At 46.8% G+C, this 27,542-nt stretch overlaps 1 protein-coding gene across 2 annotated transcripts in view; it reads left to right on the forward strand.

Moving 5' to 3' along the window:
- The window catches only part of Mad1l1 (mitotic arrest deficient 1 like 1), a 299,059-nt gene that overhangs the window by 39,707 nt on the left and 231,810 nt on the right, over window positions 1-27,542 (forward strand). For both annotated transcript variants that reach the window (XM_042686979.1, XM_042686978.1), the window contains exon 10: window positions 18,467-18,553. In XM_042686979.1, the coding sequence (XP_042542913.1) occupies window positions 18,467-18,553 (87 nt within the window). The remainder of the gene's footprint in view (window positions 1-18,466; window positions 18,554-27,542) is intronic.

The following is a 27,542-nucleotide window of genomic DNA, read 5'->3' on the forward strand; positions in this document are numbered from 1 at the left end:
ATACAACAGTAACTGCTGTGTGATCTCAGAATACCAGCATGATTCCCCACACCCCTTCCCCTCAACCCTGGCAGCCACTTATCTGCTTTCTGTCTCTGTCACTTGCCTTTCCATCTCACGTGGGTAGAAGCATACAGTGCGTGGCTTGTTCTCTTGGCATGGCATTTTCAAGCTTGTTCTTGATTTTTTTTTTTTTTTTTGGGTCCGGTTATAGGGCCTGAACTCTGGGCCTGGGCGCTGTCCCTCAGCTCTTTAACTCAAGGCTAGCGCTCTACCACTTGAGCCACAGCACCACTTCTGGCTTTTTTCTTTTTGCTTATGTGGTGCTGAGGAATCGAACCCAGGGCCTCATACATGCAAGGCAAGAGCTCTACCACTGAGCCACCTTCCCAGCCCCTGTTCTTGATTTTTTTGAGATTAGGGTGTCACCATCTAGTCCAGGCTTTCGTTGAACTCACAGTCTTTTTGTTTCAGCCTTCTGAGTGCTGGGATTATAGGCATGTGCCACCACTCCTGGCTTTGTTATTATAAAATCATATCAGGCATTTTACTTGAAAAGACATTTGAAAGTTATCAGCAATAAGTTAAGCAGTCATTAAGTGTCTGTTATCTGTGCACAGTTGCTTATTTTGATGCGTGTCTGCAAGCCAGTGCAAAGAATAGGACAGAGCCTGTTTTCAACCAATGAAAATTTCAAAGAATATTAGATTTCCTGAAATTTAGCAAATCTCTCTGCATTTGGTAAGGGTTTGATGCACACTGGGTTGTATCCTCAGGACTCAACCAGGGTGCTGAAGCTTTCTCTGCTGTAGCCCTCATGTCCTGCTCCCTCCGAGCTTCCAAGTATGAGCTTGCACAAGGTCCTTTAGGGGTCTGCTCTGAGCTTGCTTCAGCCTGTGAGTATCTGCAGCTCAGCAAGCATCCCAGGGAGGTGTGATGGTTAGAGCTTGCACTGTGTGCTTCTCATTCCTCAGCTTTTCCTTTTGAGCTTTCGGGTTAGTCTTTTGTTTGTCATTGCCATGATCCATCACTCGAGACACCTGTGATGTTGAAGTGTTTGCTGGGCTCACCCCGCTGGCCCTCTCTGTCCTCTACATTAACCTCGACTAAGTGGAATGAGGACCAGCCTTTGGTGGGATTTTACAGGAAGGAAGTGGCTGCCACTGGTCACAGAGTAGCTCACTTTTGGGAGTGATAATTTGAGAGTCCAGCCTCTGTCATCCCTTTAGTCCTGAGGATGAAGACTGGTGATTTTTCAAGGCTGTGAGTTCTGGACTAGGGTCTGAGACGGGGAGTAAATTAAAAAGACTGTTCTCAAAATTCAGCTGAGTTTCTTGACTAAACATCTCCTGAATAGCTGTAGAAGCTCTGACAGTTTTGGTCACTCTTGTTTCTTGGCATGGAGAGACAAAATTTCATAGGCTCTTACATGTTGGTTTGGGTTCTAATTTTTTTTTTTTTCCCCTTAGTTCTGGGGTCTGAACTCAGGACCTAGGTATTGTCCCTGAGCTTTTTTTTGCTTAAGGCTAGCATTTTACCACTTGAGCCACAGCTCCACTTTGGGCATTTTGATGGTTAATTGGAAATATGAGTCTCATGGAGTTTCTTGCCTAGGCTATTCCCAACAGCATTCCTCAGATTTTAGCCTCCTGAGTAGCTAGGATTACAGATGTGAGCCACTGGCACCCAGATCTAATTAAAAACAAACAAAAAAACGCTTTAAGTGGTTGTACAAAGTAGTTGCCATTTAGCAAAGCAGTTTGTGACTACAGTACTAATGCTAGGGCTTGAACTCAGGGCCTGGGCCCTGTCCCTGAGCTTTTGTCTTCAAGGATAGTATTCTACCACTTTGAGCCAAAGCATCACTTCCAGTTTTTAGGTGGTTAATTGGAGATGAGAGTCTCACAGACTTTCCTGCCTGGATGAGCTTCAAACCTCATCCTCAGATCTCAGCCTTCTGAGTAGCTAGGATTACATGCATGAGCCACTGGTGCCTGGTTCTAATGGTGTTTTTTTGTTAAGTAAAAAGATTTGATTTTGATGATATCTACCTAATTTGTCATTTTTTTCTTTTATAATAGTGATTTTTAAGAAAGTGTGTTTTAAGGGGCTGGGAAGGTGGCTCAGTGGTAGAGTGCTTGCCTTGCATGCCTGAGGCCCTGGGTTCGATTCCTCAGCACCACATAAGCAAAAAGAAAAAAGCCGGAAGTGGCGCTGTGGCTCAAGTGTTAGAGTGCTAGCCTTGAGCTGAAGAGCTGAGGGACAGCGCCCAGACCCAGAGTTTAGGCCCCACGACCGGACCCAAAAAAAAAAAAAAGAAAGTGTGTTTTAAGAACTCTCTTGCAAGTGGAGCTGTGGTTCAAGTGGTTAAAGAAAAAACCTTGAGCAAAAAAGCTCAGGAATAGTGCCTAGGCCCTGAGTTCAAGCCCCAGGCTGATGCACAAGTATGCATGTAAACACACACACACAGACACACACAGACCACACAGACACACACACACACACACACACACACACACACACACACACACACACACACACGATTATCTTGCTGTTTTTATTCTTTTGTCCTTTTAAAAGTACACTTTAGAAATAGGTCTTTAATAGCTACAAAAAGCCAGGTGCCCATGGCTCATGCCTGTAATCCTAGCTACTCAGGAGGAGATCTGAGGATCGTAGTTCAAAGCCAGCCTGGGCAGGGAAGTCTATGAGACTTTTTTTTTTGGGGGGGGGTCCGGTCGTGGGGCCTGAACTCTGGGCCTGGGCGCTGTCCCTCAGCTCTTCAGCTCAAGGCTAGCACTCTACCACTTGAGCCACAGTGCCACTTCCGGCTTTTTTTTTCTCTTTGCTTATGTGGTGCTGAGGAATCTAACCCAGGGCCTCAGGCATGCAAGGCAAGGGCTCTACCACTGAGCCACCTTCCCAGCCCTCTGTGAGACTTTTATCTCCAATTAACCACCAGAAAGCTGGAAATGGCGCTGTGGCTCAAGTGGTAGAGCGCTCGCCTTGAGCTGGAGAGCTGAGGGACAGCGCCCAGGCCCAGAGTTCAAGCCCTACGACCGACCAAAAAAAAAAAAGTTACAAAATGCCTAGTAATTTTTACTGATTTTGTATTGAATATATAGGTCAGTTTGCTTACTGATTTTGTATTGAATATATAGGTCAGTTTGGAGAGGATTGGCATTTTAACCATGAACCTTTCAGTTCTTGACACAGCATACCTGTACAATCATTTCATTGGCTCAGCAATCCTTTGTAATTTTAAATGTGCTGGCTTTACAGGTTGTGTTTATGTACTTGTTCAAAGGTGCCAAGTCTTATTAATGGATGAGGAGACCAGTGTGGTCTCATAGCTAGTCTAAAGGAGAATTAGAAGCATAATGTCTTCATAATCAGCTAGGGAGCCCTGAGGTGAATTCACAAGTAGGTGCCACTAGGAAGTTGGTTGGTACCTTGAGGCCTGTATGCAGCTGCCTTCTACTGGACAGGATTTAAATTTTTGTGGCAGGAGTAATTTCTTTTTCACTTTTTTTCAGCTCATTACTTTGTAAACAGCTTAATGGTGATAAATGTTAGCAGTGGCCTCAATGTGAGGCTGGACAAGTTATCAGCCATTTGCTCTATGTAAAGTTTTTGTTTTGCCTCCTTAGTGATTATAACATCTCACGGGAAGATTACTGTGAATCACAAAATAAGACTGGTCCCAGGAGTTTGTCTCTATTAAGTCTGTGTGCACATTGAGAGTATTGTTTTGCAAAATCCTAGAGCTGAGTGTTTGTGTACACGACTGATGTGTGAAAATGGTTCTCAGGAATCTCATCTTAGGTTTGCATTCTCAAGACTAGGAGGTCCAAGCCCCATAACTTGTTGTCCAAGACAGATTTGGGTGAATGACCTTTCTTCCTGGATCTGAATGACTTTCTTCCTGGATTCCCAGAAAGTGGCCTTAGCGCCTGTATGGCTAGACCCCAGATGTTTTTCCTAGAAGTGTTGATAAGCTAGCTGCACAAGGATAGCCATATTTGACCCTTGTTATGCTTTATTGATTGAGCATTGTTCTCAATGACAATGGAGGTAAGGCAGAAGTTGTATATCTTGTCCAAATATATCCTGATTAAAAAAAATTGAGGGGAGTCTTATCTGACCCATGCAGGTAGCTATATTGACATTTAAAGCAAGGAGATTCATAACGGTTCCCAAATTTGGGGACCTCAGGGTCAAATACCATTTGAATGTGTCTTTTTTTTTTTTTTTTTTTAATCGAAGGTAGGTTTATTAACTGGTTTAGGCTAAAAAGTAAGAGGAACATGTAATTACTTTTTATGTATTTTTTAATGTATTTCAAAAACAGAACATAAAATCCAACATCTGCAAATGACCTCAGTAAAATTTCCCTCTTTAGTTAATTCAGTTATATGTATTAATTCTTACTCTGCTACAACTTGGGTTAACAGTCTCATAAAAACTATGCTTCTTGGCTAAAATGAATTTGGACATCCTGCCTCAGTGTGCCAGGATGTCTGGAACCCTAGCAGATGTCACCATGAAGCCTGTGGCACTGGTTAGAGGTCTGCTCTGCCTTCCTTCCAGCCTCCCTGCAGACTCTGGCCTTCAAGCATGTTTTACCAGAATTCAGCAAGAGCTGCCCAGTGATGATAGAGACTTACTGGCAGTGGGAATTTATTATTGATCATTTTTAAATGTTTCATGCAGCTTTATAACAATAATATAGTGACAAGGAAATTGGGTTGTTGCTGTGACATGCAGAAACAAAGATAAAAAGGCAATTAAAAAATTAGACATAGTATCACTTAAGGATAATGATTAAGCTTGTTTCAAAGCAGCTCATGATGTTAGTGTCTGATTCATCAAAATGGATAAACATAATTTTGTACGAAAACAGTTTGGAGGCAGAGGCAGCACTTGATACTGAAGTGAAGGATTCTAGGAACACACCAAAGGCTGTCAGATGAAGAGGTTCAGCAAGTCTCTGTAGCTTCCTGCCACTTTTATTTTCACAGGACTTCGTGACCAAGTCTGTGGTGCATCCCTACTTGAGAACTGGAAATGGATCATGCTAGATTCAACTTAAACAATAATGTTTTCCGGATGCCAAGGCACAGCCTGTAGTGTTGGCACTTAAGGCTGAGGCAGGAGAATCATGAGTTTCAGGCCAGCCTGAACTACATAGTGAGACTGTCTCAAAGCAAATGCAAAATAGTAATGACAGTTCAATAGTGACTGAAGCTACAGCTTTACTTCTTTGTTATCAATGATTTCCTCAGGCTAGTACCCACAGGTCTGTGACAGACCAAGAAGTTTCCTCAGGGCTTTTCCTGAGAGTCACACAAACAGATTAGGAAATATGAAGGCACTTACAGCGCACCGGAAACTTCTGTTAAAGCACATGATTTTCAAAATATGTATTTATGATGTTTTGCCATGCAAATCTAGCCTAGAGAAAGCTGGCATCTCTTCTGATCTGGTCACTGTTGACTTGCTCCTCCTACCCCAATCACGAGAACATGCATCCCTTTTGATAAGTTTTATACCAAGTATTTTGTATTATGGATGCTGTCTTGAATAGGTTTAAAAATGGCTACTTTCTAATATTTTCTACTAATACATAAGAAATAGAATTTCTCTTCACTATAGTTTATGAGACTGCTCAATTTACTTTTGAAAAAAATATGTATTTGGTCTTTTTGGTGGTACTGGGTATTGAAGTCAGAGCCTTGTGCTTGGTACCATTTGAGCCATGCCCTCAGTTCTCTAGTAACTTGTTTGTGCATTACATTCCTTAGGTGGTTCTATATAAACAATAGTGCTATTTGGAGATGAAGACAAGTTTCAGCTCTTTTCATTATGAATGCCTTTGGCTTCTGTTACTCCAAGTGCACATGGAGTTGAACCCCAGTGGCCCTTGTTAGTGATCTTGGGGGACACAGTCACTGTTTCACCGTTGTGGGTTTATGGAGAGGTTTCTTTTAAAATGTAGAACATTTGAAGAAGGTAGAAAAGTTCTTAAAGAAGAAAATGAGAATGGCCTATTTTTCCTATACGTGGGTAATGCAGTATAACTAATGTACAGTGAAACAGGAGGCTGTCTTCCCTCAAACATTGCAGCAAGGAATGACTTCCAGGGAGAAGTAGCAGCCTTATAGCTCCTTTTACCTGACTCAGGTTCAAGTTCACAGTGTGACTGTGTGGATGGGACTTGTACTTGTGCTTCCTCTTCTTCCTGACACTGGCACAGTGTTGTCTTTCCTCTGTCTCCAAGCCACTGCCTCCAGGAGGTAGCGGCCTCTGTGGACTTTTCAGATATCTATGCTTTCACTTGTCAATCTTCTTCATATTTTTTCTTGTTATCTTTATTTCCTGGGGGTTTATTTTGCAAGCTTTCCTTATTTTTATTTTTGGTGGGGGGTCTGGTCATGGGTCCTGAACTCTGGGCCTGGGCATTGTCCCTCAGCTCTTCAGCTCAAGGCTAGCACTCTACCACTTGAGCCACAGCGCCACTTCTGGCTTTTTTCTTTTTGCTTATGTGGTGCTGAGGAATTGAACCCAGGGCCTCATGCATGCAAGGCAAGCGCTCTACCACTGAGCCACCTTCCCAGCCCTATTCTGCAAGCTTTCTAGGTAATTATGACATACAGTTTGGACAGGGAGAGCCCAAGGCCTTGGAAGATGGAAAGGACTTTGCCCATCAGTGGGCCCTCACTTGGGTGGTCACCAAGCACACCCAAGGAAGGTGCCTTACTGATGTTGGGTATTTTTTTAGGGTCAGTTTGGTGGCATGGAGAATGTTAAAAGTGAAACTAAAGCCTCTACAGATACAGTATCTACTAGGAGGTCTGCTTCTTGTCTTCCTAAAACCTTGCTTCTCTCCAACAGTAAAGAGCATTAGTCTTCAAAGCCAGATGCTTGTGTGAGTAGGGAAAAAGTAAAGAGAGCACTGGTTTCTGGGTTTCAGATGTTCAGGAGTTGGTGATGGACTTAGTTGACTGGAGAAAACCAAATGCTAATTTGGGAATGGTATAAGCCAAGAGCCCAGGCCATCTATGCCAAGGTGTTTTCCAAGTTCAGAAGCTACAACCCAGGCAGATGAGAATGTTTGTATGGACTCAACTTGCAGGGCAGGCAGGATGCTCTGAACTCATCCAGCAGAGACTCAGAGCATAAATCCTATGCCTGGTCCTTTTGAGGCTGGGATGCCTTAATGAAGACAGGTGATGAGGTGTACATGTTTCCAATATGTATTTCCTCTGGTCAGTGAGCGGTTTCTTGGGGGAGGGGGCTGGGCAAATGGAGAAGGAGGCATGAGAGAATCTGAGACCTCTCAGCTGTGTTTTGCTAAGGCACATGGCAGACCAGCCCTAGCCACCCAGGCACACTTCTTATCTGAAGGAGCCAGGAAGGTAAGAACTGCGGACCAAGTAGTGGCAAAGGAACTTAGAGGAAATGGAAATTAGGCAATGCCTGAACTGCAAGGAAAACCTAGAGAAGGAAAAAGTATATAAGTCAGTGAAAGAAGAATACCCAGGGAATCAGGACAACTGGGATGTTAAAACTGAATAGACACCAGGAAAAATCAATGCAAGGGTGAAAAAGGAAAAGTTGAGGAAATCTACTTGAAACAGCAGAGAAAATTAAAGTTCAAAGTTGGACCCACATGGATTGAAATGAAAAAAGACAGCAAAGAAATGGGGATGAGGAGGGAACATTATAAAGAAACAATTCAAGAGTTTTCCTGGAAGTGAGGACATTGTAGACTGGAGGGGCACATGTGGCAGGAGGCTGTGCTGAGGGCCATCCCCAAGGCACTGCAGGGTGTTGTGACTGACTGGACAAAGCAATGACCTAGCAGCCTGTAAGGATGAGGAATGTTGCTTTTGAGATGGGGGGTCTCACTAAGTGGTCCAGACTAGCCTCCAACTTATCATTGTCTTGCCTTAGCTTTCCAAGAAACAGGATCTGTAGGAACCCAGCATTCCACATATAAGTCTGTTCACATTCAAGTGGGAGAGTGAAATGAAGATGGTACATTGAAATTCATCACATCACATCCTTTTCCAAAGAGCTCCTGGCAAATGCGTTCTTTCAAAAAGAAGCAAGTAACCAGTGAAAGAGGAAAGAGGAAGAGAATGTACAGGAAGCAGCCCAAGTTGATGCCTATGTGCCTGGAGGATGGTCCTCAGTTCTCCTTGGAGCAAAAGATGGGCCTGAAGATGCAATTGAAGCATGGCCCGACATCTCTGGGCATTTTGAGAGGAGATTGGGACCATTTGAAGAGCTCAGAGTGGAATTAGTGGCAACCACTATATAGGCAAATGAAAAAATCTATCACTGGCTTTGGGGATGACATGAAGTACTGCAGGAAATGGAAATAATTGGGGTGTGTTGCTTGGTCTCCACATGAGTGGGGTTAACCCTGTCACAGGACGAGATTGATGCAATCCTGAGGCTTAGTTGTGTGGGTCTCTAGGGTGACAGGGACACCATGTCTGAGTTGCTTGAGGTGCCTGAGGTGCCTGAGGTGTCTGATGGTGGGGAGAAACACCATCATCCTAGAGATCAGCCTGTCTTGTTGATTCCATTTGCTCAGTGTTTCTTTTTTCTTTTGTTCTTGAGACAGTGTTGCACTATGTACCCCCTGCTGGCTTCAGCCTGTGCAGTGCTGAGATTATAAATGTGTGTACCACTATTTCCCCCCAGCTTTTCTCAGCTCACACTGCTTCTGACCCATCGCACTGCTATCACATCACTTACACACACCTGCGCAGTGACCACTGCACTGTCTAGTCTCCATGTCGGTGTCTCCTGGCCCTCTTTGTGTTCCAGCCTTCAGGGTTCTAGGTTGAGGTGATGACATGTTGGTCTGCTCAAAGCCATCTGCTGGTTACACTTGATCTTACAACCAAGTCATCATTTCTTCCTGCTGTCTCTCCCAGCTCTGTCCAGGTGGTTCCTGTGCTTCCTGTTGTGAACAGTGCTAGGTGAACTGGGTGCTTGATTGTCCCCTTTTAAAACATGTCCTGTAATATGTCACTGGACCACAAGTCCTCACAGTGACTGTCACATGCCCTGTGCCTCTTCCTTTTCCCATGTCATGTCTCAACTTTCCCAAGACTCCCACTCATAGTCTGGCATCTGACTCACAGCTTCGGTCTTTGTTCTTTCATGTCAACCACATAGAGAACAGATTCTTAGGCAATTGTTTTTGGAAAGAGAATCACAAATCAAGATAGGGGCCCCTGGTTCATTTCTCTTCAGTTAAGAATGGATAAACCAAAGTTCAGAAAGGTCATATAACCAGCCTGAGGACACACAGCAAGCCTGGACCAGAGTCCAGATCTGCATGAATGTCGATGTTGCTTTCTCTGAGTTCTGAGACCTTTTCTCCCCTTTATTGCTCAGCGAGTTCAAAGAGAGCGTGTCAGTAATGACAGCTCCTCCTGAGTTTCTATGTCCGTTGAAGTCCTTTGTTCATGCATTGCCTTTGATTGTTTCCCCAGAAGCCGCTACACTTGATTTTCAATTCACTGTTCTTTCCTCTGCGATCTGCTGCTGCTCCCCTGCAAGAAATCCCATAGGCAGGATAGGTGGGCCTTTCTGATGTTTAACGTTAAAAAGTCACAACCAAGAGTGGAGTGGTCAGGATGAGGATCTGGCTTCTCTGAAGTCACTGTGTTGATGGTTCTCTGACCAGCTTCCAGGCTCTTCCAACCACACATCTGTCGTCCAGAACAAGACACCTGTACTATCTATCTTGTCCCACCTTTTGTCTCCCCTGTCCTTGTTTCACAGTCCACACACAGTGGGTGGCCTTTGGTTCTGAGCTCACTCAGGCCCACTTGGGAGCTGCCTTCACTCCTGGTGTGCAGAGGCTTGCCTGTCTCACCCTCCTGTCTCCAGCTGCCCTGCCTGGGCCATGCTTCGTAAAGAGTGGTCAGGTGCATGATTATTTGTCCTTCCTGGTCAGTTGCATCTGGCCATGGGACTTGTGCTCAGTGTGGGGCCTGCCTTGCTGGGGTCTTTTGGGGCTGAGAGTAGAGGGCTGCATTAGGGTTCTGCTTGGACATTTCTCCTGACGTGGCTGCTCTGGGCTCACTTCTGCAGCCTGGCTTACTGTGTGCATTTATGCCCAGGCCCATCTCTGTTCCTGTCTCAGCATCTCATTGTGGTTGTGTTTTGGGGCCGTTATCCAGCCTGCTTTTTGAATGTTTAAAGTAGTCAGAGGATCAACTTTTCAGAGCAAGGAAGCGGGAGAGAAACTGCACCATTTGTTTGAGAGGTTCTGAGAGCTTTTTTTAGCGCAAACAGTTCAAAGAGCGCCTCTTGTTAATCAGAGGAATATTCCAGCATCCCTGGGGTGGTCACACTGGCTTAATTGGAACCCAGGCTGCTTTGAAGTCCTTTTAATCCTTCCAGAGCTGGGAGAAAGAATTTAGAGGCAGCAACTATAAATTTGAAATTTCTTCATTTTATTTACATGCGTCAGGGGACCCACCTAACTCCTTTCCCTGAAGCAGTTAAGCCGTGTGGCTGGCTGTGGACAGCCGAGTGAGATCTGAACTTTATTAGGCAGGAGGCAACAGGCCTGTACCTTACAAGAGAGCTGTAGCACAATGGCCGAGTCTATGTGGCCACAGCCGGGTCCTTAGGCTGATGCATGTGACTGCTGCAAGCTTCTTCCTGGGTTTCCAAAGACCCACTGCCTCTTGCTTTGCCTCCAGCAGTCTTGCCCATAGTCCATTTTCATTTCTGGGAACAGGGACTCTTGTCAACTAATACAACTCCTGTTCTCCTGTTCTGTCCCATTCCTGCTGAACTGAGATCCATGAATGTATTATCATTTTATGTTAAGGCAAATCCCATGGGTTCAGGATCTGTCCCTTCCCAGTCCTCCTCCTCCCCTCCCCCCAAAACCTCCTATCGTGTGCATTTTTGTTCCACTAGCTTCTCAGAGGTCCAGGTGGCCCCGGGGTCTAGCTAGACAGTGGTGGCAAGCCTCTGGCCTGGCTATTGCAGATAATGTCTTCCTACTCCCACTTAGGAAGTATTATGCTTTATTGTTTCCCCTTTGGTATTGGGGCTTGAACTCAGGGCTATGTGCTTGCTTGGCTTTCTTGCTCAGGGCTGGTGATCTCTACCACATTAGCCATACCACCAGTCCAGAGTTTTTCTGGTTATTTTAAAGATAGAGTCACATGGGCTTTTCTGCCCAAGCTGGCTTTGAACCAGGATTCTAGATCCCAGCCTGGTGCCTGGCTGTGGGCAGTGTTTTGATGAGCATATTACTGTGGATTCAGACTATCACTCAGTTATTCCCTAAGGTTGGCCAGAGTTCACACATAGACACTTGGGTATTGTGACAGGTACAGATTTAGACAAGTGTGACACATGTCTACTGGGAGAACATGCTGTTATCACTCTAGGAAATTCCTGTGTGGAATTCACCCAACCACCTGCCATGGCATCTATGGCTCAGTTTTACTTGTCCTAGAACTTTCTAAAGGTTCTTCCCCTAACTTTTGCAGTACCTCCTTTATTTCATTCAGTCTGTGCTCAGAGGTCACCTTTTCAGAGATTGTTACTGACTGCCTGTTAGAAGTGATCGCCCTATTCCTGTCATTCTGTCCCCTTCCCATGCTGTAGTTGTCACTATGCTCCTCTCAGGAATGTGTATTACATGTTACTTTTGTCACAGTGTCTGCTCTAGCAGGTAGTAAAATTTCAGGGCACCCTGTGTTCTATCAGCTCAGCTTCCAGAGTGCCTTGAATGGCAATGCTTTGGCTAAATCTTTTTGTTGTTGTTTTTGAGACAGGGTTTTGCTGTGTAGTCCAGGCTGGCCTGGAGCTTTGCACCCCCCCCCCCCCCCCCCCCGCCCATCTTCTGAGTGCTAGTTGGGCTAAATTTGTTGAGTGAATTGTCCTGATAGTCTGCATAGATGCACTGAATAGATCAGGCATTTCTTTTGAAAAATGATGCTTTTCACCATGTTTCCTGCTTCTCAGTGTGGTTTTAGAGTATAGTTCTATCATCAACAGATGTCCTTTTCATTGTGTGTGATGGGAAAGGTAGCAGGCTAGCCATCTTTCAGTGCCTAAGTGACTGTGAGAGGGCTTTGGTGGGGGTCATGGTGTGGGGCAGCAGCAGGGATTGCACAGTGGTCCAGTGGAGGCTGGATGCCCTTAATAAAGTTTGTCAGCTTGTATAGCATTACCCCTGTTTCACAGATCAGAAGGCTGAAGCCAGGGTGGATCTGAACTCGTGCCTGGCTGCCTCAGGGCACTGTCTTTGGTGATCTCTCTCATATCTTTGCTTACTTTCTATCTTTGGCACTTTTGGGGTAGTGTTGAGAAACACCTCTCCCTGGAATAATGAGGCCAGGGATCACATAAAGATTACACCAGTCTATACTGGTGATTGATACACTGGATGGTTATGTAGCACTTGACTTTGCAGCCCACCTCATGGTAATGGTTGTTTTTGTAGGCTTCATTCGAGTAAGTTCACTCTGGAGACCTATAGGTACACTTGGCTTTCTCACTGGGCATGGCCCAGGGTGTTGCCTGTGGTTCCTAATAATGTTGTCATGACCCAATAACATCTTCTGCAAAGACCTCTGTTTGTTCTCATGACTTTCATTTCCTGAGGAGGGAATTGAGTTTGAAGAGGTCAGCTAGTTTTTCTGAGGCCACGTGGCCAATAGCAGATGGAGTTAGATTTCTTGAGCACTGACTGTGCAGTCTGACTTCCGAACCTAAGATGCCATTTCTTAGGCCTTTCGTTCTGCTCCTGGTAGTTTGCAGTCTGCTTTTTGAAAATGAGAATGTGATCCATGCACAGTTTCTATCTTCTGTGATTCCTGCTGCTAAGCTTGGGCAATGCCTAGGGTCTGACTCTTGCGGGAAGTAGGGTGGGTAAGCAGCTCCAGAAGGGTCATGTCCCTGACTGACCAACTGTGTTGACCAGTGTGCCTCAGGTTTGCTCTGGAAAATTCTGATCAATCTTTCAGCCCTGTGAGTCTTGTACTAAAAAGGTGTAAGTATATTATAACAGAAAAGCACGTCTTAAAAAAAGTATAACTAATCATCTATGTGCCTGTCCTCTTCCCACTTATCTCCAAACAGGCTCCTGTGTCTTTGTGACTCTTTGTAGAACTATGGGACAGTGGTGATGCTGCTATTCATACCTGCTTCCATGTTGTGCCATCCTCTCTAAGCCTGCCTGCTGACAACAGCTGAACATGTGATATAGTGGCATAGTTTTAATGAAAAAAATTAATGGAAGCTGATGACAACTATTAAGAATGTGGTGGCTGGATGTGGTGGCACATGCCTGTGATCCTGCTTTACTCAGCAGGTGGAGAGCAGGAATCTGGTTTAAGAACAGCCTGGGTAAAAGTTAGGCCCCATCTTAACAAAATAAGCATGCCTGTTACCTTAGGTAGACAAGAGGCTGTAGGTAGCAGGATCACTGTCCATAGGCAAGAAGTAGGAAACACTATCTGAAAAGAAATAGCTAAAACAAAAACAGCTGGAGGATTGACTCATGTGGTACACAACCTGCCTGGCAAGTATGAGGCCCTGAGTTCATTACCCCCTGCACCCCAAAAAAAGAAAAAAGAAAAAAAAAGCAATTGGCATTTCTGTGAAGACTGAATGCTTTGGAAGATTCAAAGGAAATTGTTAAGAAGGCAAATTGTAAAAGATGAAAAGTTGCAAAATTTAGGAAGATTGCAGGTATCTGTTCTGAAGAACCAAAGCTAAATATCACAAATTATGTTTCATGTATGTGGCTTATATAAAGAGTTAAAGATGAACCTTGAGTATGTGGACCCATTTTTTTAAATAAGAAATTTGCTGCCTAGGGAAGCATTGTTTAAAGTATTTAATTTGATTCCCCTCTTAATCAATTCTTATAGTCATTGTCAGTCCTGATTTTTTTTTAATAAGAATCCTTTATTGACATTATTTTCTTTTTTATAGTGTAGATTATTTGTGTGTTCTACATTATTGAACATCATTTAAGGATATAATAAATGATTATGGCTAGATTGCTGTGCAATAATTGGTCATAGGAAAATGTAACACACATGGTATCTGTGAGGGTGGACTGAGTAGCGGCAGGATCCATGGAGGGCCAGCAGGGGACGAGGACTTAGGTGATGGGTGGGCAGGGTGATAGTGGTTATGGTTCAAGATAGGGTGGTTGGGGCAAGCCCAACTGAAAACCCAGATTCTTTTGAATGGAGACTTACAGATGGATGAGAGAGGGAGTTCTGTGGAGGCCTAGGGAGAGACTTTTTGTAGGAAAGGATGTGTAGTTGGGAGCTTGGCTCTGGCCAAGGGCTATTTGAGATAGTGGATCTGCCTTCTTGACCCTCTCCCAGTCCTGGGGCTTGAGTACTATCTCTAAGCTTTTGTGTTCCACTTGAGTCCAGCTCACAGCTCAACTTCTGGCTTTTTGTAGTTTATTGGAGATAAGAGCCTCATGGACTTTTCTGCCCAGGCTGGCTTTGAACCATGATCCTCAGATCTAAGCCTCCAGAATAACTAGGATTACAGGTGGGAGCTACCAGTGTCTGGCTAGACCAGATATTTCTTTTTCTTTTTCTTTTTTTTTTTGGGTCCGGTCGTGGGGCCTAAACTCTGGGCCTGGGTGCTGTTCCTTAGCTCTTCAGCTCAAGGCTAGCCCTCTACCACTTGAGCCACAGCACCACTTCCGGCTTTTTTCTTTTTGCTTATGTGGTGCTGAGGAATCGAATCCAGAGCCTCAGGCATGAAAGGCAAGCGCTCTACCACTGAGCCACCTTCCCAGCCCTAGGCCAGATATTTCTATGTGGAAATGGTCATTGGCTGTGAAGAAAGGCTGTTCTATGATGGGTCCTGCTTGTTCTACACTTCTGTCGGGACTCTGGTGTATGGGGAGGGCTGTAGAGCAGATCACCAGATCACCATGCCTCAGACAGCAGTCAGCCCTGCCTTCCCCTCCCCAGGGAAAGTGACTTTTTTTTTGGTGCCAGTCCTGGGGTTTGAAGTCAGGGCCTGGGCACTGTCCCTGAGCTTCTTTTGCTCAAGGCTAGCACTCTACCACTTGAGCCACAATGCCACTTCTGGCTTTTTCTGTTGATGTGGTACTGAGGAATCACACCCAGGGCTTCATGCATGCTAGGCAAGCACTCTACCACTAAGCCACATTCCCAGCCCAAAAGTGACTTTCTGTCTGCGTATTTGGACACAGGCAATAGGCGGCTCTGTAGGGTAGATGGATAAATGTAGCTTTCTGTTCCATGGCCAGTATGTTATAGAGCTGTGATGATGAGATGGATTGGTGTTTTCCACGAGTCCCCTGAAGCTGAGTGACTGTGGCCATTCCAGTTTTGAACATACTGTTCTATGGCCTCAAGACTGGGGATAGCAGGCACAGCCATTGTAGGGAAACCTCCCAATCAATGCCTGTTCCAGGGCAAGTTTACTGCCCAGTGGAGTTAGTATGTACTAATCTCTCCTCCCTCCAAGGCACTCTGCTGGTGCCTCTGCTTCTCATTGCTGGGGACCTGCACAGCACCTTTCTACGCAGGTTGTTACATTACCGGGAGAAGCCCGGGCTGCCCTTTGGCTTTTTAGCTGTGAATGCAGGCCATTCTTTGGCTTTTAGTACATTTTTGCTGTCCAGTGTTTTCTGTTCCAATTTTGGCATTCTTTTTGCAAAAACAATGAACCATATTGCTTTTGTGTTCTCTTCCTTCTGGTTGGGCCCTGGCGGAAGCCAAACCAGAGCAGTTTGGCCTGTGGTCTTAATCCTGTGGATTCCTATTCTTTGCAAACAATGACACCTTCGAAGAAAGCTAGAGGTCTGTCATTTACTAATTGGTTCTGTGACGGTCCTGTTTCATTCATGCTTGATGCTGGCATCCTCTGGATCCTAGTGTCTTTCAGACTTGTTGAAACTGGCACTGAGGGCTTCAGCAAGAGCCAGGGCATCTGCAAAAAGGACTCAAAATAGCTTCAGCTTGGGCTTAGGAAGAAACGGGTGGGCTTGGTCCCATAGCCCATTGCATTCTGCACACAGCTGAGTTTGAGTCAAAATTCAGCTGTATGTGGAACAAAAGAACTTCTCTCCCTGAAAGCCCCCAGTTAGAACGTGAAAGGCCTCGCAGCTGAGGCCAGTGTTCTGCAGCAGATGTCACAGCTTGGGCTGCAGTTGGAACTGTCACTCTCCTGTCATCCATGTTGGAGGCTCCCAAGGCCCCAAATGCTTCCACTTTGTAGTTGTGAAGTGTAGGTTTCAGGGTGGACGTTGCCGGTATTTTTAGTCTGTAATGGCACTTGGCATGACTCCGTCCAGTTACAAGCACTTAGCTAATCCCCACAGTGCCCTGGGTAAGCATCTCTGAGTAGCTTTACCCACACTCAGGTCTGCTTCTAGAAAATAAACACTTTGTGCCTGTTGGAGGTATGCTGACCCTGTGTTTGTGATGTGGAGAGGACTGTGCAGGTGTATTGATACTCCAGGACTCCCAGCTCCTCAGGCCTCTTCTCTATACCCATGCCAGCTCAGTGTTCAGGATGGGCCACCAACAGCTGACCACCATGCTCTCTCCAGCACAGCTGAGCCTGGTTCCTGAATACCAGGCTTCCCTCTCTTCCTTTTCCACATGCCCTGCTCCTTATGTCCTGGTGCCTGTGCTTGTTGCTGGACTGTGCCAGGTGCATTATCTTGTAAGAGGGAGAGGTTCCAGTAACTTACTCCCCTCATTAGCTTGCCCCCTACTAAGTTGTTTTAGGCTTTATTTATACATATGAAGTATACATCCTCATTATAAGTTTACGTAGTACACCTGAAGTTAAAGCTCCTTGATTGCCACCTCTGATCCCAGCTCTGACATAGAGGTGAGCCCAGGATATAATTGGGGCACTGTTGTCTGAAGTGTGTTCCTTTATTGTTGTTGTTGTTGTTACTACTACTACTACTACTATTATTATTATTGTTTTAGTGGTGCTGGGGATCAAACTCAAGTGCTCTACTGCTAAGCCCTAGGACATATAACATAAGAACGTCCTTGGTACTGCATTCCTGTGTATTTAAGATGTGCACTTGTGAAGCAGCTTTGGTACATGGAATCATTCTCTCTGTGACTGAGCCCTTTGCTGAACATCCTTTGTAACTGTTCATGCGCATGATCCTTCTGCAGTAGCTCTCTTCCATTGTTCTGGAGACAGAACCTCTGAGGTCAGTTCTCTTGTCTTGCACACTGTGTTCTTACCAGGGCACTGATTCTGGCATGGGGATGTTACCTTCCTGACCCCACCTACCCTAATCACCTGCCAGAGCCCCATCTCCAAGTCCATCCCTTGGAGTTGGGGCTTCAGCACAGCAATCTGGAGAAGAGAGTTGGGCCCATAGCAGCATGCATCTGGCAGTGGGTTGAGATGGCTACTCTGTGCCAGTGCTTGCCAGGGCCCTGCCCATAGGACCCTAGTTCTCCTCAGATAGATGAATGACCTTTCAGTGGCACGTCAGTGTTCCCTACCTGACAGCTGTATTGGCCTGAGGACAGCAGCAGAGCCCACAAGGCAAGCAGGAGAATAGTCTGCAGCACTGTCTCATAGTGTGACACAAGATCCTCCTTGTAGAATGGTGTGTGCAAATACCCCTGTCACTCAGTCAATGAAGCAGTGGGGGCTCCTGTGGGCAGCTCTCCACCACATGGCCCTGAACTTGCCTTCTGTGTTCCCTGTGCCCACTGCTGTGATGGATGGTGAGGAAAGCAGAAGTCATCCTCAGCCTCAAGCCATGCCGAGAGCCCACATGTGGTTGATCATTTTCACACTACTTGTCAGTTCAGGACATTCTGGGTATATGTCTTGCTGCAGCACTAGTCAGAGGATAAAGTTCACACTGAGCATGCTTGCACTCATGGATGGAGTGGACTTTACATTACCAAGCAATGTCTTCAGGCTTCAGTTTCCTCATTGTAGGGTGAAAAGAGTAAAGGGGAGAGTGTGAATAGTTTTAATGGCACAGCACATTTACGGTGCTCTGCTATTGCTCCTTCCTGTGCTGCTGCACATGGCTGCTTTAGAGAAGTGAGGGAGGAGCTAAGTCCTGGAACAAGGTAGCAGTGATACTGCCTCGTGCCAGGCATGGGGTGATGATATTATATGTCATGTCTTTGGCAAAGTGACATTATTTGTTATGTGGTGTTTCTGATTTTACAGGTGGAATAAAGTGACCTCATGAAAGTAACCTTGTATAGCTGGGGAACTAGGCCAGAACTGGTGTGTAGCTGGGGTGGGCTGTGGTTGGACCCTGGTAGTTTGAATGCGTATGACCTTACTTATCCTGGTCTGAGTGGTCAGTGGCTGCTATGGCTTTGGTTCTGTCTTGGGTGTAGGATTAGGTCCACTTCCAGGGACAGATGGGACTGAGTGTTCAGTGTTCTTCCTCCCTCAGGACTCCAGAAGACCTTTCCCGATTTGTGGTGGAGCTGCAGCAGCGGGAGTTATCCCTGAGGGAGAAGAACAACACCATCACCACCAGGTAGACTGCTCACTTGGGATGTGTATGGGGATTCATTGCCCTGGGCTGTTGGGAGGAGATAGTGTGTACCCCTCTAGATCTTTCAGTGTCTCAAGCTGTCTTTTGTTACTATCATGAAGTACCTGAGGCTGGGTACTTCTTAAAGTAGAGGTTTATTTAGCTCACACTTTTGGAACGGCCTGGTCTAGCATCAGCTTGGCTCTGTTGGGGATTTCCTAGGATGGAGGGGGGCTCTTGTGGGCAAAAAAAGCACCCCACCCTGTAGGAAGTTAGAGAAGGAAGAGGGCAGGGCATTTGTAATAGCTCTTGTCAGAACTGGTTAGAGTCCCCAGGGCTGCCTCAGTCCTTTGGAGATAGTACCCTTTTTGACCTTAGGGCTTCTCCTAGGCTCATCTCCCTATACTTGTATACAGTGATTCTTGGGAATGGCTGTGCTTCATAGCAGCTGAATCTGCCCTGGTCTGAGTTAGTGGTTGGGGAGCTGAGGACTGGTGGATGTTATCCATGTTCTCATAACAAGGTGGTAAAATGAAGCTTGAAGGCCTCAGTTTCATCTTGGGTACCTGCTTGTTGGCTTCCTGGTTCAGGTGTCCCTGCTTATCACTGAGCATTCTTGTCTTTGTGACAGCCCGGAGTAGAAACCTGGCCCCTGGGGTACATGTGGTGTCTTCACAGACACAAGTGTTCCAGCTGTCTGGTGCCTCTGATTTTAGGTGACAGGATCTTCCCCAGCAGACTTGAGCAGCAGGCAGACTTGTTTTCTAGCCTAGCAGGGGTTCAGAGGTGGGTGGCTATAGAACCATTCAGGCCTGCCATTAGGTGTTTCCTCTGAACACCACGTGTATGGTGTCTTTGCCAACACCACTTTTTTTTTTTTTTTTTTTTTTTTGTCATGGGGCTTGAACTCTGTGCCTGGATGCTTCCCTGAGCTCTTTAGCTCATGCTAGTGCTCTACCACTTGAGCCACAGCGCCACTTCTGATTTTCTGATGGTTTATTGGAGATGAGAGTCTGACGGACTTTACTGCCCAGGCTGGCTTTGAACTGTGATCCTCAGATCTCAACCTCCCGAGTAGCTGGGATTACAGGTGTGAGCCACCAGTGCCTGGCTGCCAACATCACTTTTCAACTGACACACACTGGGTGCCTCACATTTACTCCTGATCCTCAGATTACCTGGGCCATGAGGATTGCTGTGTGGGATCAGGCTCATTCAGTACCTAGGGCCATAGGGAGAAGCTGCATGGTTACAGTAAGAGAGAAAGAGAGAGCCCTGCACAGACTGACCTGGGGATGGGCAGGTCTGTGAGGAATGCTCAGAGCCAGCCTGCTTATCAGGCGGAAGCCTCATTCTCCTGTGGAGATAGTGGTTTAATAATTTATTAGTAGCCAGAAGGAAGGGTTTCTTATTTTGGTGGCTGATGTCACTTTGAAAATTGGCTTTTAGAAGCAGCTGGTTATGTTGGACATAATCAAATCAGTTTGCTTTAAAAAGCCCAAATGATAAAGATTGCTTTTTGCTTTCAAAAGCACTGTCAGATGAAACGGGGATGGGGAGTGATTTGGAAGCAGAGCCTGGCAATCCCCTTCATTTTACTCTATGAAACAGAATGCACTATTAAGGGAAAGGAAACTTGTTTGCTAACAGTGAGGTGTTTTCTGTACTTCTCTGCTTTGACAAATAACAGTCAGACTAGTGTCTTTTGGGTTAGTTGGGGGTGGAGTCTCAGGGAGTAGCCTGTCCTGGTAGTAGGCAGTCCCTGTGACTCCTGTCCTCTGCCCCTGTCTGAGGACTCCTGTGTTCCCAGGGTCAATGCAGCTGCCCTAGGAAAGGTGAGTTCAGGGAGTCCTGTGGACATGCACAGTGCTTTCTGTAGACTAGAGGTCACTGTGGGCTCTACTTACTGGCACCTCTGGATGCTGAAGTGAGGTCCCTAGTACCTCCCCAGTCTGCCTCAGGATGGTCATCCAGGTCAGTTTCACTTGGGATTCTGTGTGCTGGCCATTTGTGGGTTGGCTTCACAAGGGCTTTTTGCCCATAAGACGCTACTGGTCTTGGGGCTGAATGGCTGCTTTCTATGATCACTGGCACAGTGTTTTTCCAAGACACAGTGAGTGCTAAGTCCTGCAGGACTATCTTCTCCCTAGAGTTTTTATGGTGGCCTGTGTAGTCTGTGTTTGGGCTCCCATCTGTGTCTCTACAATTACTGTTCTATGTGAATGAGGGGTGGGGAAGTAGACCATCCTGTATCTGATATCGATGGAACTGAGCCAAAGGTGGTCACCTGTGTCTTTAGGAAGGGCAGATGTTGTACCACAGCATTACCAATAGCAAAGAGTGGCTGCCATTGAGTTTTCTGCCATTGTTATTTATCTGGCCTTGTTACTGATGAAGCACATCCTGAAGTCTATGTTGACTGAGATTGCTCTTTCCTAATGTCTTTGGCTCTGTAGAGCTTGAGGCTGGATCTGTTCATGAAGCAAGTGTTTCCTTCTGATTGGGTTGGTATCTTAGAAACAGGAAATTTGTTGATCCCTTTTCAATGGCAAGAGACAGGGATGGGCCACATTTATAGTTAGGGAGGAGCTGGCAGCTTTATTTAGGTTTATTCAACTAAATGTCTATCTCAGAATGGACAGGGTGTCTTGAGGGCTGTTTAGAGGATTGTGTGTCTGGCGTTCAGTAGCCTTCGATGATCTGTGGCAATGTACTGGTGTGCTTTGTATGTGTGTGTTTCTGGAGATTGAACCCAGGGTGTTGTGCATGTTAGATGAGCACTCTACCATTGAGCCTTAGTGGGTTGATAAGAAGGAGCCCTTTGGCTGGCTATGCCGCCAAGAGTAGATTCTTTGCTTGGTGGGCAAAGGACCTGTAGAGTGTCAGTAGCGTGCATTTGCATGCAGGGCTATCAAGGAAGGCTGTTTATCCCTTTTTGAAAGGCTTATAGAGACAGAGTACCATCCATCACTAATATAAATGGGTCTGTCTGCTCATGTCTCCCCATCCTCTTCACCTCTGGGCAGAATCTGATTGCAGTGTTCAGGATTTTTGCCTTTTGGCAGCCCTCACCTGGCTTTTGGTTCTTTGAGTCTGATAATGTCCCTCTTGGTTCTGTGGCTGAGGATAAGGCAGTGTTCAGCTTATGGACAAATCTCTATGTGTCCCTGGCTTGCTGTTCTCTGCACAGAGTTCACCAGGCCTGCCCAGAGCCTCTGTGCTCTCATGTAATTAATTAATGTTGGGAGGCACAGGCACCCCCACTATGTTACCCCTTGACTGCTGCCTCACCTCTGCTATTTACACTGTCATCCTGCTGATCATGAGGGATGGGCACTGAACCGAGGAAGAACTAGGATTAGGAAACTTGTGCTGTGATTCTAGGGCCTCTGCTGTTTGGGATTCCTCTGCTTTGCTGGAAATACATGTCATACTTTGGAGAGATAGTGAAGGGAGCAGGGCCTGTTATGACCTGTCTGGGTTCTGGAGTTCAGTGTGTCACCTGTTATCAGGTGGGCAATGAGGAAATGAGAGCAATCTGTGCTGGTGGACATGTACTGCCTGAGCACCAGGCTCAGTGCATCCTAAGCAGGATGTGACTTCTCCCAGGTAGACATGGATATTATCATGTACCAGAGGAACATAAGCTCCAGCTTGATCTGCTACAAAGTGGCAGAAATAGGGCTTGATTACAGGGTTGTCTCCAGGGTTGTGTGCTGTGCCTGAAGGGGGAGTACAAGTTCCTGTGGAGCTCTGGACTTGTGTCCCTTATTGCTCTCACTCAGCAGAGAAAGACCTTAGAGCTCTGCATCCTGAGCACTTGTTGCTATCCAGCTTTCCTCTGTGCACCTTAAGTAGTCTGTAGAACCAAGTGCAGATGAACTGCTGAGTGATGTGGGTACGGGTGCTTGTCTGCTTGGCTATTTTAGATGGCCTAGCTAGGCTCTTCAGAAGGCTGTATGTAGTCAGCCTTCAAGTAGGTAAGAATTGCATTCACCTTGACAGACTAATGGACAGTTTGTCTGGAAAGTCACCTATTGCTGCCTCTGAATCACTTAAGGCCCTGGTCTTTCCTGGATGCTTACAGAATCTCCTTGGGCCATGCTGGGCCATTTTCCTGAGGCTGCCTTTTGGGAGGACCTGCATTCTTATCTAGCAAAGGGGCCTTAGGAAGCAGGTAAGGAGGTCTTCACCCTGTCTACATATCTGAGATTATTTACTTGCTGCCCCTATTGCCTCCCAAGAGTGAGTTAAGATCAGAATCAGTCATAATTCTTAGTGCTCTTTGTCCAAAGCAGTTAGGCCAACCTCTCAAAACATCTTGTAGTATAATGAGGCCTTGTCGCTTTTGTCAGCTGGTGTTTGTGTGAGTTATAGTGTGCTCGACATGTCCAGAGACCAAGCAAGGCCAGTGACCGGCACCCAGAATTCGTGATGTTAGGACGTGCTTCTGCCTCTTAGTGGCTGTCAATCTGTGCCCCCATGCTAGTGTGATGGTGAGCAGTTACCACTGTCTCTAAGCATAGGTTGCCCATGTTTGAATCTCAGCTCCACCTTGGAGGAGTGTTTTGTTCTTGAACAGTTTAGTCTTTCCACAGCTCACAGTCTGAATGGCAGCAGTGACAGCTCTGCAGTTATAAGAATGAAGTTGACTATGTCTGAAAGATGCAGCTGAGGACTGGCACAGTAAGTGAGGTCTTGGCTCATAATCATGAAGTCGTAATCATTGTCATCTTTTGTATTGAAGAACCAAGATCAGTGGCTCTTGAATGTTAGGGGGCTGACACTGGTAAGCTCCCTTTGGGTACCACAGGTGAGATGAGTCTCTGTTGTGTGGCCAGTGGCGAAAGTCAGAGGGGTGTGTTTGTGTCATGGTGGAGATGTTGGATTTGCTATGGTAGATATGGTAAGAGGAAAAGAGTTAGCAATGACATAGCTGGCTCTGCCCTGGCCTGGACCACATCCTGCAGCTGCGGCCCCTGCCAGGTCTCTTGCTTGTCTTAGCCAGTTACAGTCTTGGCTTGAGTTAGCCCCTAGGGTTGTCAGGAACAGAGACAGAAGACTTGCCATGTCCATTTGGCTTTTGATGTCACTTAGTGTAAATGGGCTTTGGCAGAGGTGTCGAGCCTGCTCATGTCTGATCAGCTGTTTCACGTGTCTTCCATGGCAGCCCCTTCAATACCTCATCCTTCTAGGCCTGGAGCCTGCCCCCTGTCTGTATTAGTGTTCCTGGTACCCTGTTCTAGACCGGAGCTTCTGCTGCCTATCTGTATTGATGTCCCAGACACCATGGCTCCTGGCACACCATCTTTCCAGACTCAGAGCTCCTGCCCCTGGTCTGTATTGGTATCCACAGCTCCTGGCACCCATCCTTCCAGACCTGAGGCTCCATCCCTCTGTCTGTATTGGTGGCTTAGTCACTATGACTCCTGTCACCCTTCCTTCCAGATTTGGAGCCTGTGGCCCTGTCTCCTGGAAGCACGTGTTCCTGGAGTGCATCTCTTTCTTCCATGCTAAAGTGGAATGCCAGTCTGTCATCACTTTTCCTTCAGATGACAAGAAGTTCTGTCATACTTCCCTATACTTGCCTTGGGCCACTTGTTTTTCATGTAGCTGTTTGAGGGAATCTTTAAAGATTAGGTGTGTTATCTTTACCCCTAAGCCCTCTGTGACTCTTATATGGTTGGCAGCCTCCCCAGTAAGGTATGTACCCTGTCCCTGACTCCTGCCTGCTTCTCTGGCTGGCCTCCTTCAGTCTTTGAATACCGTGGCTCTTCCTGCTTCTCTTCTGCCTTCCTGACCTGTCTCCTTGAGTAGTGCCTGTACTCTTTTGTCCTTATTTTATTTCTTCTGGTGTAGCCTTTGGAGACCTATCTACATCAGACCTCCATTAGAATATATGCTATGTAATTATGTTTGCCTGCCTTGTGTTTATATTTAGGGAAGAGTGGGCGTGTGAGGGGACAAGGTGAAGGGCACTGCTATTTGTCCTGGTGTGCAAGCCTTGAACTTTGACCCTTCCTTAAAGACCTTCTTGCCTTTCTCACATCCCTGTGTAAGCTGTAAGTAACCACTGGCCCAGCCTGCTCAGTGTGCTAGATTTTTGCCAAGGTTCCCACTTGCCTTGATTGCCCTGGACCAGCCTCTACCCTCTCCTTCCTGGGCTACTCAGGTCTCAGCTCTGCAGCAGCAGCAGCAGCAGCAGCAGCAGCAGCAGCAGCAGTGATAGAGCCTGACAAGTCATTTCCCTCCTACCCTTGAGGGCCACAGCTGTGATGTATACTTAAAAGTCCCGTGGTCCTGTGAACTTGGACCATTGCTCATCTATGTACATTCTTGAACTAGTCACACTGTGCTGTAACAGACTGAGCCTGTTCCTGACCTGGGGCTTTTGCCCTGGCTCACCTTCCTAGCGTCTCTGTTCAGACCTCTTGCTCACCTGTACCAGGTGCCCCTTCCTGATCTGGCTTCTCTGCTCATTGTACTCACCAAGCATGCCTGCTTATTTCCTTATTCATGCTCATGTTGTAACTTTCTTCCCAGTTAGCATATGAACTCTACCAGCTGGCGGGGATCTCAGTCACTGTGTCTGGTGTCCATGCCCAAGAATTATTCGTTGAGTAAACTACACATTTCTTTCCTGGCCATCCCATGAACTCCCTGAGTGGGAGTGGCCCAGTTTTGTGGTCAGTTAGGGCTATGCTGTCCAACAGGCCTCATGGCCTGTGTGGCTCTCCAGGTGGTGCCTCTGCAGGGTGCTAGTCATCAATTGTGACAACTTGGATAGTGTGCGGCTGTGGGCTGGGCAGTGTTGGGGACAAAGATGCAGATAAGCTTCCTGAGGGGAGGAGCTGGTGTGTGTGTGTGTGTGTGTGTGTGCGTGCACGCGCGCGTGCGCTCACGCATATGTGCATGTGTACGTGTGCGCGCGTTTGTACACACAGGCCTCATGTTTGTAGTGCTGAAACAATGTGAAGTGTGTGTGACAGTGGGGCAGATACATATATTTCCTGATTACAGAATAGATTAGGGGATGTTTCATAGAGGATGTAGGCTTTGATTAGATTTTAGAATACTAGAGCCAGAATTCTGGGGGAAACTTGAAATGAAACAAAGCAGTCCCAGATGCGAACACCCGCAGAACAACAGAACAGATGTGAGCCCTGGACCATCGTTATCCTGTGAAGGGGGTTCCTATGGTCAGCCTCTTGGTGGCCTGGGGACTGTCAGTGGCTGGGTTTGTAGGCTCTTGTTGTGGGCAGGTGGGATTTGCTTGGGGGTGAGGCTCTGAGTCCAGGTAGGCTCCCACTAGCCTTCCTCTCCCCAGGGCAGTGGACTCTGTGGCCCCCTCTTGGGAGGCTGGGGTATTCTGACTGGCTGTAGAATCTGCCATGGGCCCTGTGTGTCCTGTTCTTATGTCTTCTGTCACACCTGGGCTGATTCTAGGCCAATCTTCCAAGTGCCACCTGCACAGTGCCTGATGTCTTTGTGGCTGTGGACTTTAGGCTGCATCAGTTATATTGACCTAGTCCAGTGGTAGCCTGGAGGCACAGTGGCACCTAAGTCAGTGAGCTAGTTTGGGCTTCAGGCCAATGCGTCACTAGGGCACAACCCTGGCAGCCATCATATTTCTCCCTGAAGTGCTTCTCAGAGAAGCTAAGGTTGGAGCACAGCCATTCAACACAGCCCCACTTCTTACCAGAACTCAGGGTCATGGCAGTGCCCAGCAGTTTGCACTTCTGGAATCAGCTTTCTTCTTGTTTGCTCTGCTGTAGAACAGACCCAATGAGCTGCTGTTCAAGGCCCATTGTTGACATGTAAACTTGGTGTCAGGTACCTGATGCTCAAAAGAGTCCCTAAGTATACCAGGTACCCTCAAAGCTGTATCACCAAGGGATTATGAAGAGCAGACCCTTCAGGTGGTAAGGCACGTCTTTGTGGTTCTAGCTGAGGAGTGATTGCCGCTCCTTATGTTGACTCTGCAGAGCTGTCACAGCCCTTGGACTCCTGGTGGTCTGCTCAGGTCTGCTGCTCCTTTTGGCTCTCAAATGCCCTCTTTCCACCTGGGGCAGTTAGCAGGAAAAGATTGCTCAGTGGCCCAGTTCTAGGGGCTGACTGGCAGACCTGGGTCTCTGGGCCATCAATGTGGGGTATCTTTGGATGGCTGGCATCTGCCTGCAGTAGCTGCCTTTGGACATGAGGTGGTGCCTGTAGCACTTGGAGCCACTTTTCTCCTTGCAGGGCTCTTCCTGGAGCTCCTCATGATGTTGGGACTGCCTATGCAATCTATGGTCAATTAGGAGGAGGGGAGAAAGGGAAGGATAAGAGAGCCAAAAGACTTTGAGGTGAGTGGTCATCTGTCACAAGTGTCTCTTGTGGTTCTCTTCCTCCTCCTGCTGCACTTTTTCTGCCTTTCAGTCCTTTCCTGGTCAGTTCTGCTGAAGCACGGTGTGGGGGAGGTCAGGGCATGGACCTGGGCTGTGCTATGTACTCTTAGTGGGCTGTAGCCCTGCTTGATGATAAGCCTTCTTTGTGCTTTGCTCTGGTCTCTATCTGGGTGCTGCCATGTGTCAGGATGCTTTTGTCCTGCTTCTGGATCAGAGATTAAGTGCTTGCCCTCCCATATTGTGCTCCTGAAGAGCCCAGGTTCCTCATTGAACATTGCTGGATTTTCTGGCTGTACCCACTGGATGTGTGATTCTATAGGGCTGTGTTGACAGGTGAAGGGGCCTTCAGGTGATAAGCTGCCAGGTTGAAGGCCCTGGGGCTGAGGTCTGGCCCTGCACACAGCAGAAGGTTGGGCATGCTCCCACCTCAGGGCAAGGACCTTCATGACAGTGGGATCCACCTGCCACTATCCTGGGGTGGAGAAAGCCAGGCTTCATGAACCTGCTGGCTCAGCCAAGTTGTGTTGTCTCTTCAGCAAGGCGAGATGCCATTAATATTTCACACCCAGACTGTTGCTTTGCATGTTTTGCATTTCCATATTTAA

The sequence above is a fragment of the Dipodomys spectabilis genome, unplaced genomic scaffold (assembly GCF_019054845.1).
Source record: "Dipodomys spectabilis isolate Male_0828 unplaced genomic scaffold, ASM1905484v1 ptg000098l, whole genome shotgun sequence".
NCBI classification, from domain to species: domain Eukaryota; kingdom Metazoa; phylum Chordata; class Mammalia; order Rodentia; family Heteromyidae; genus Dipodomys; species Dipodomys spectabilis.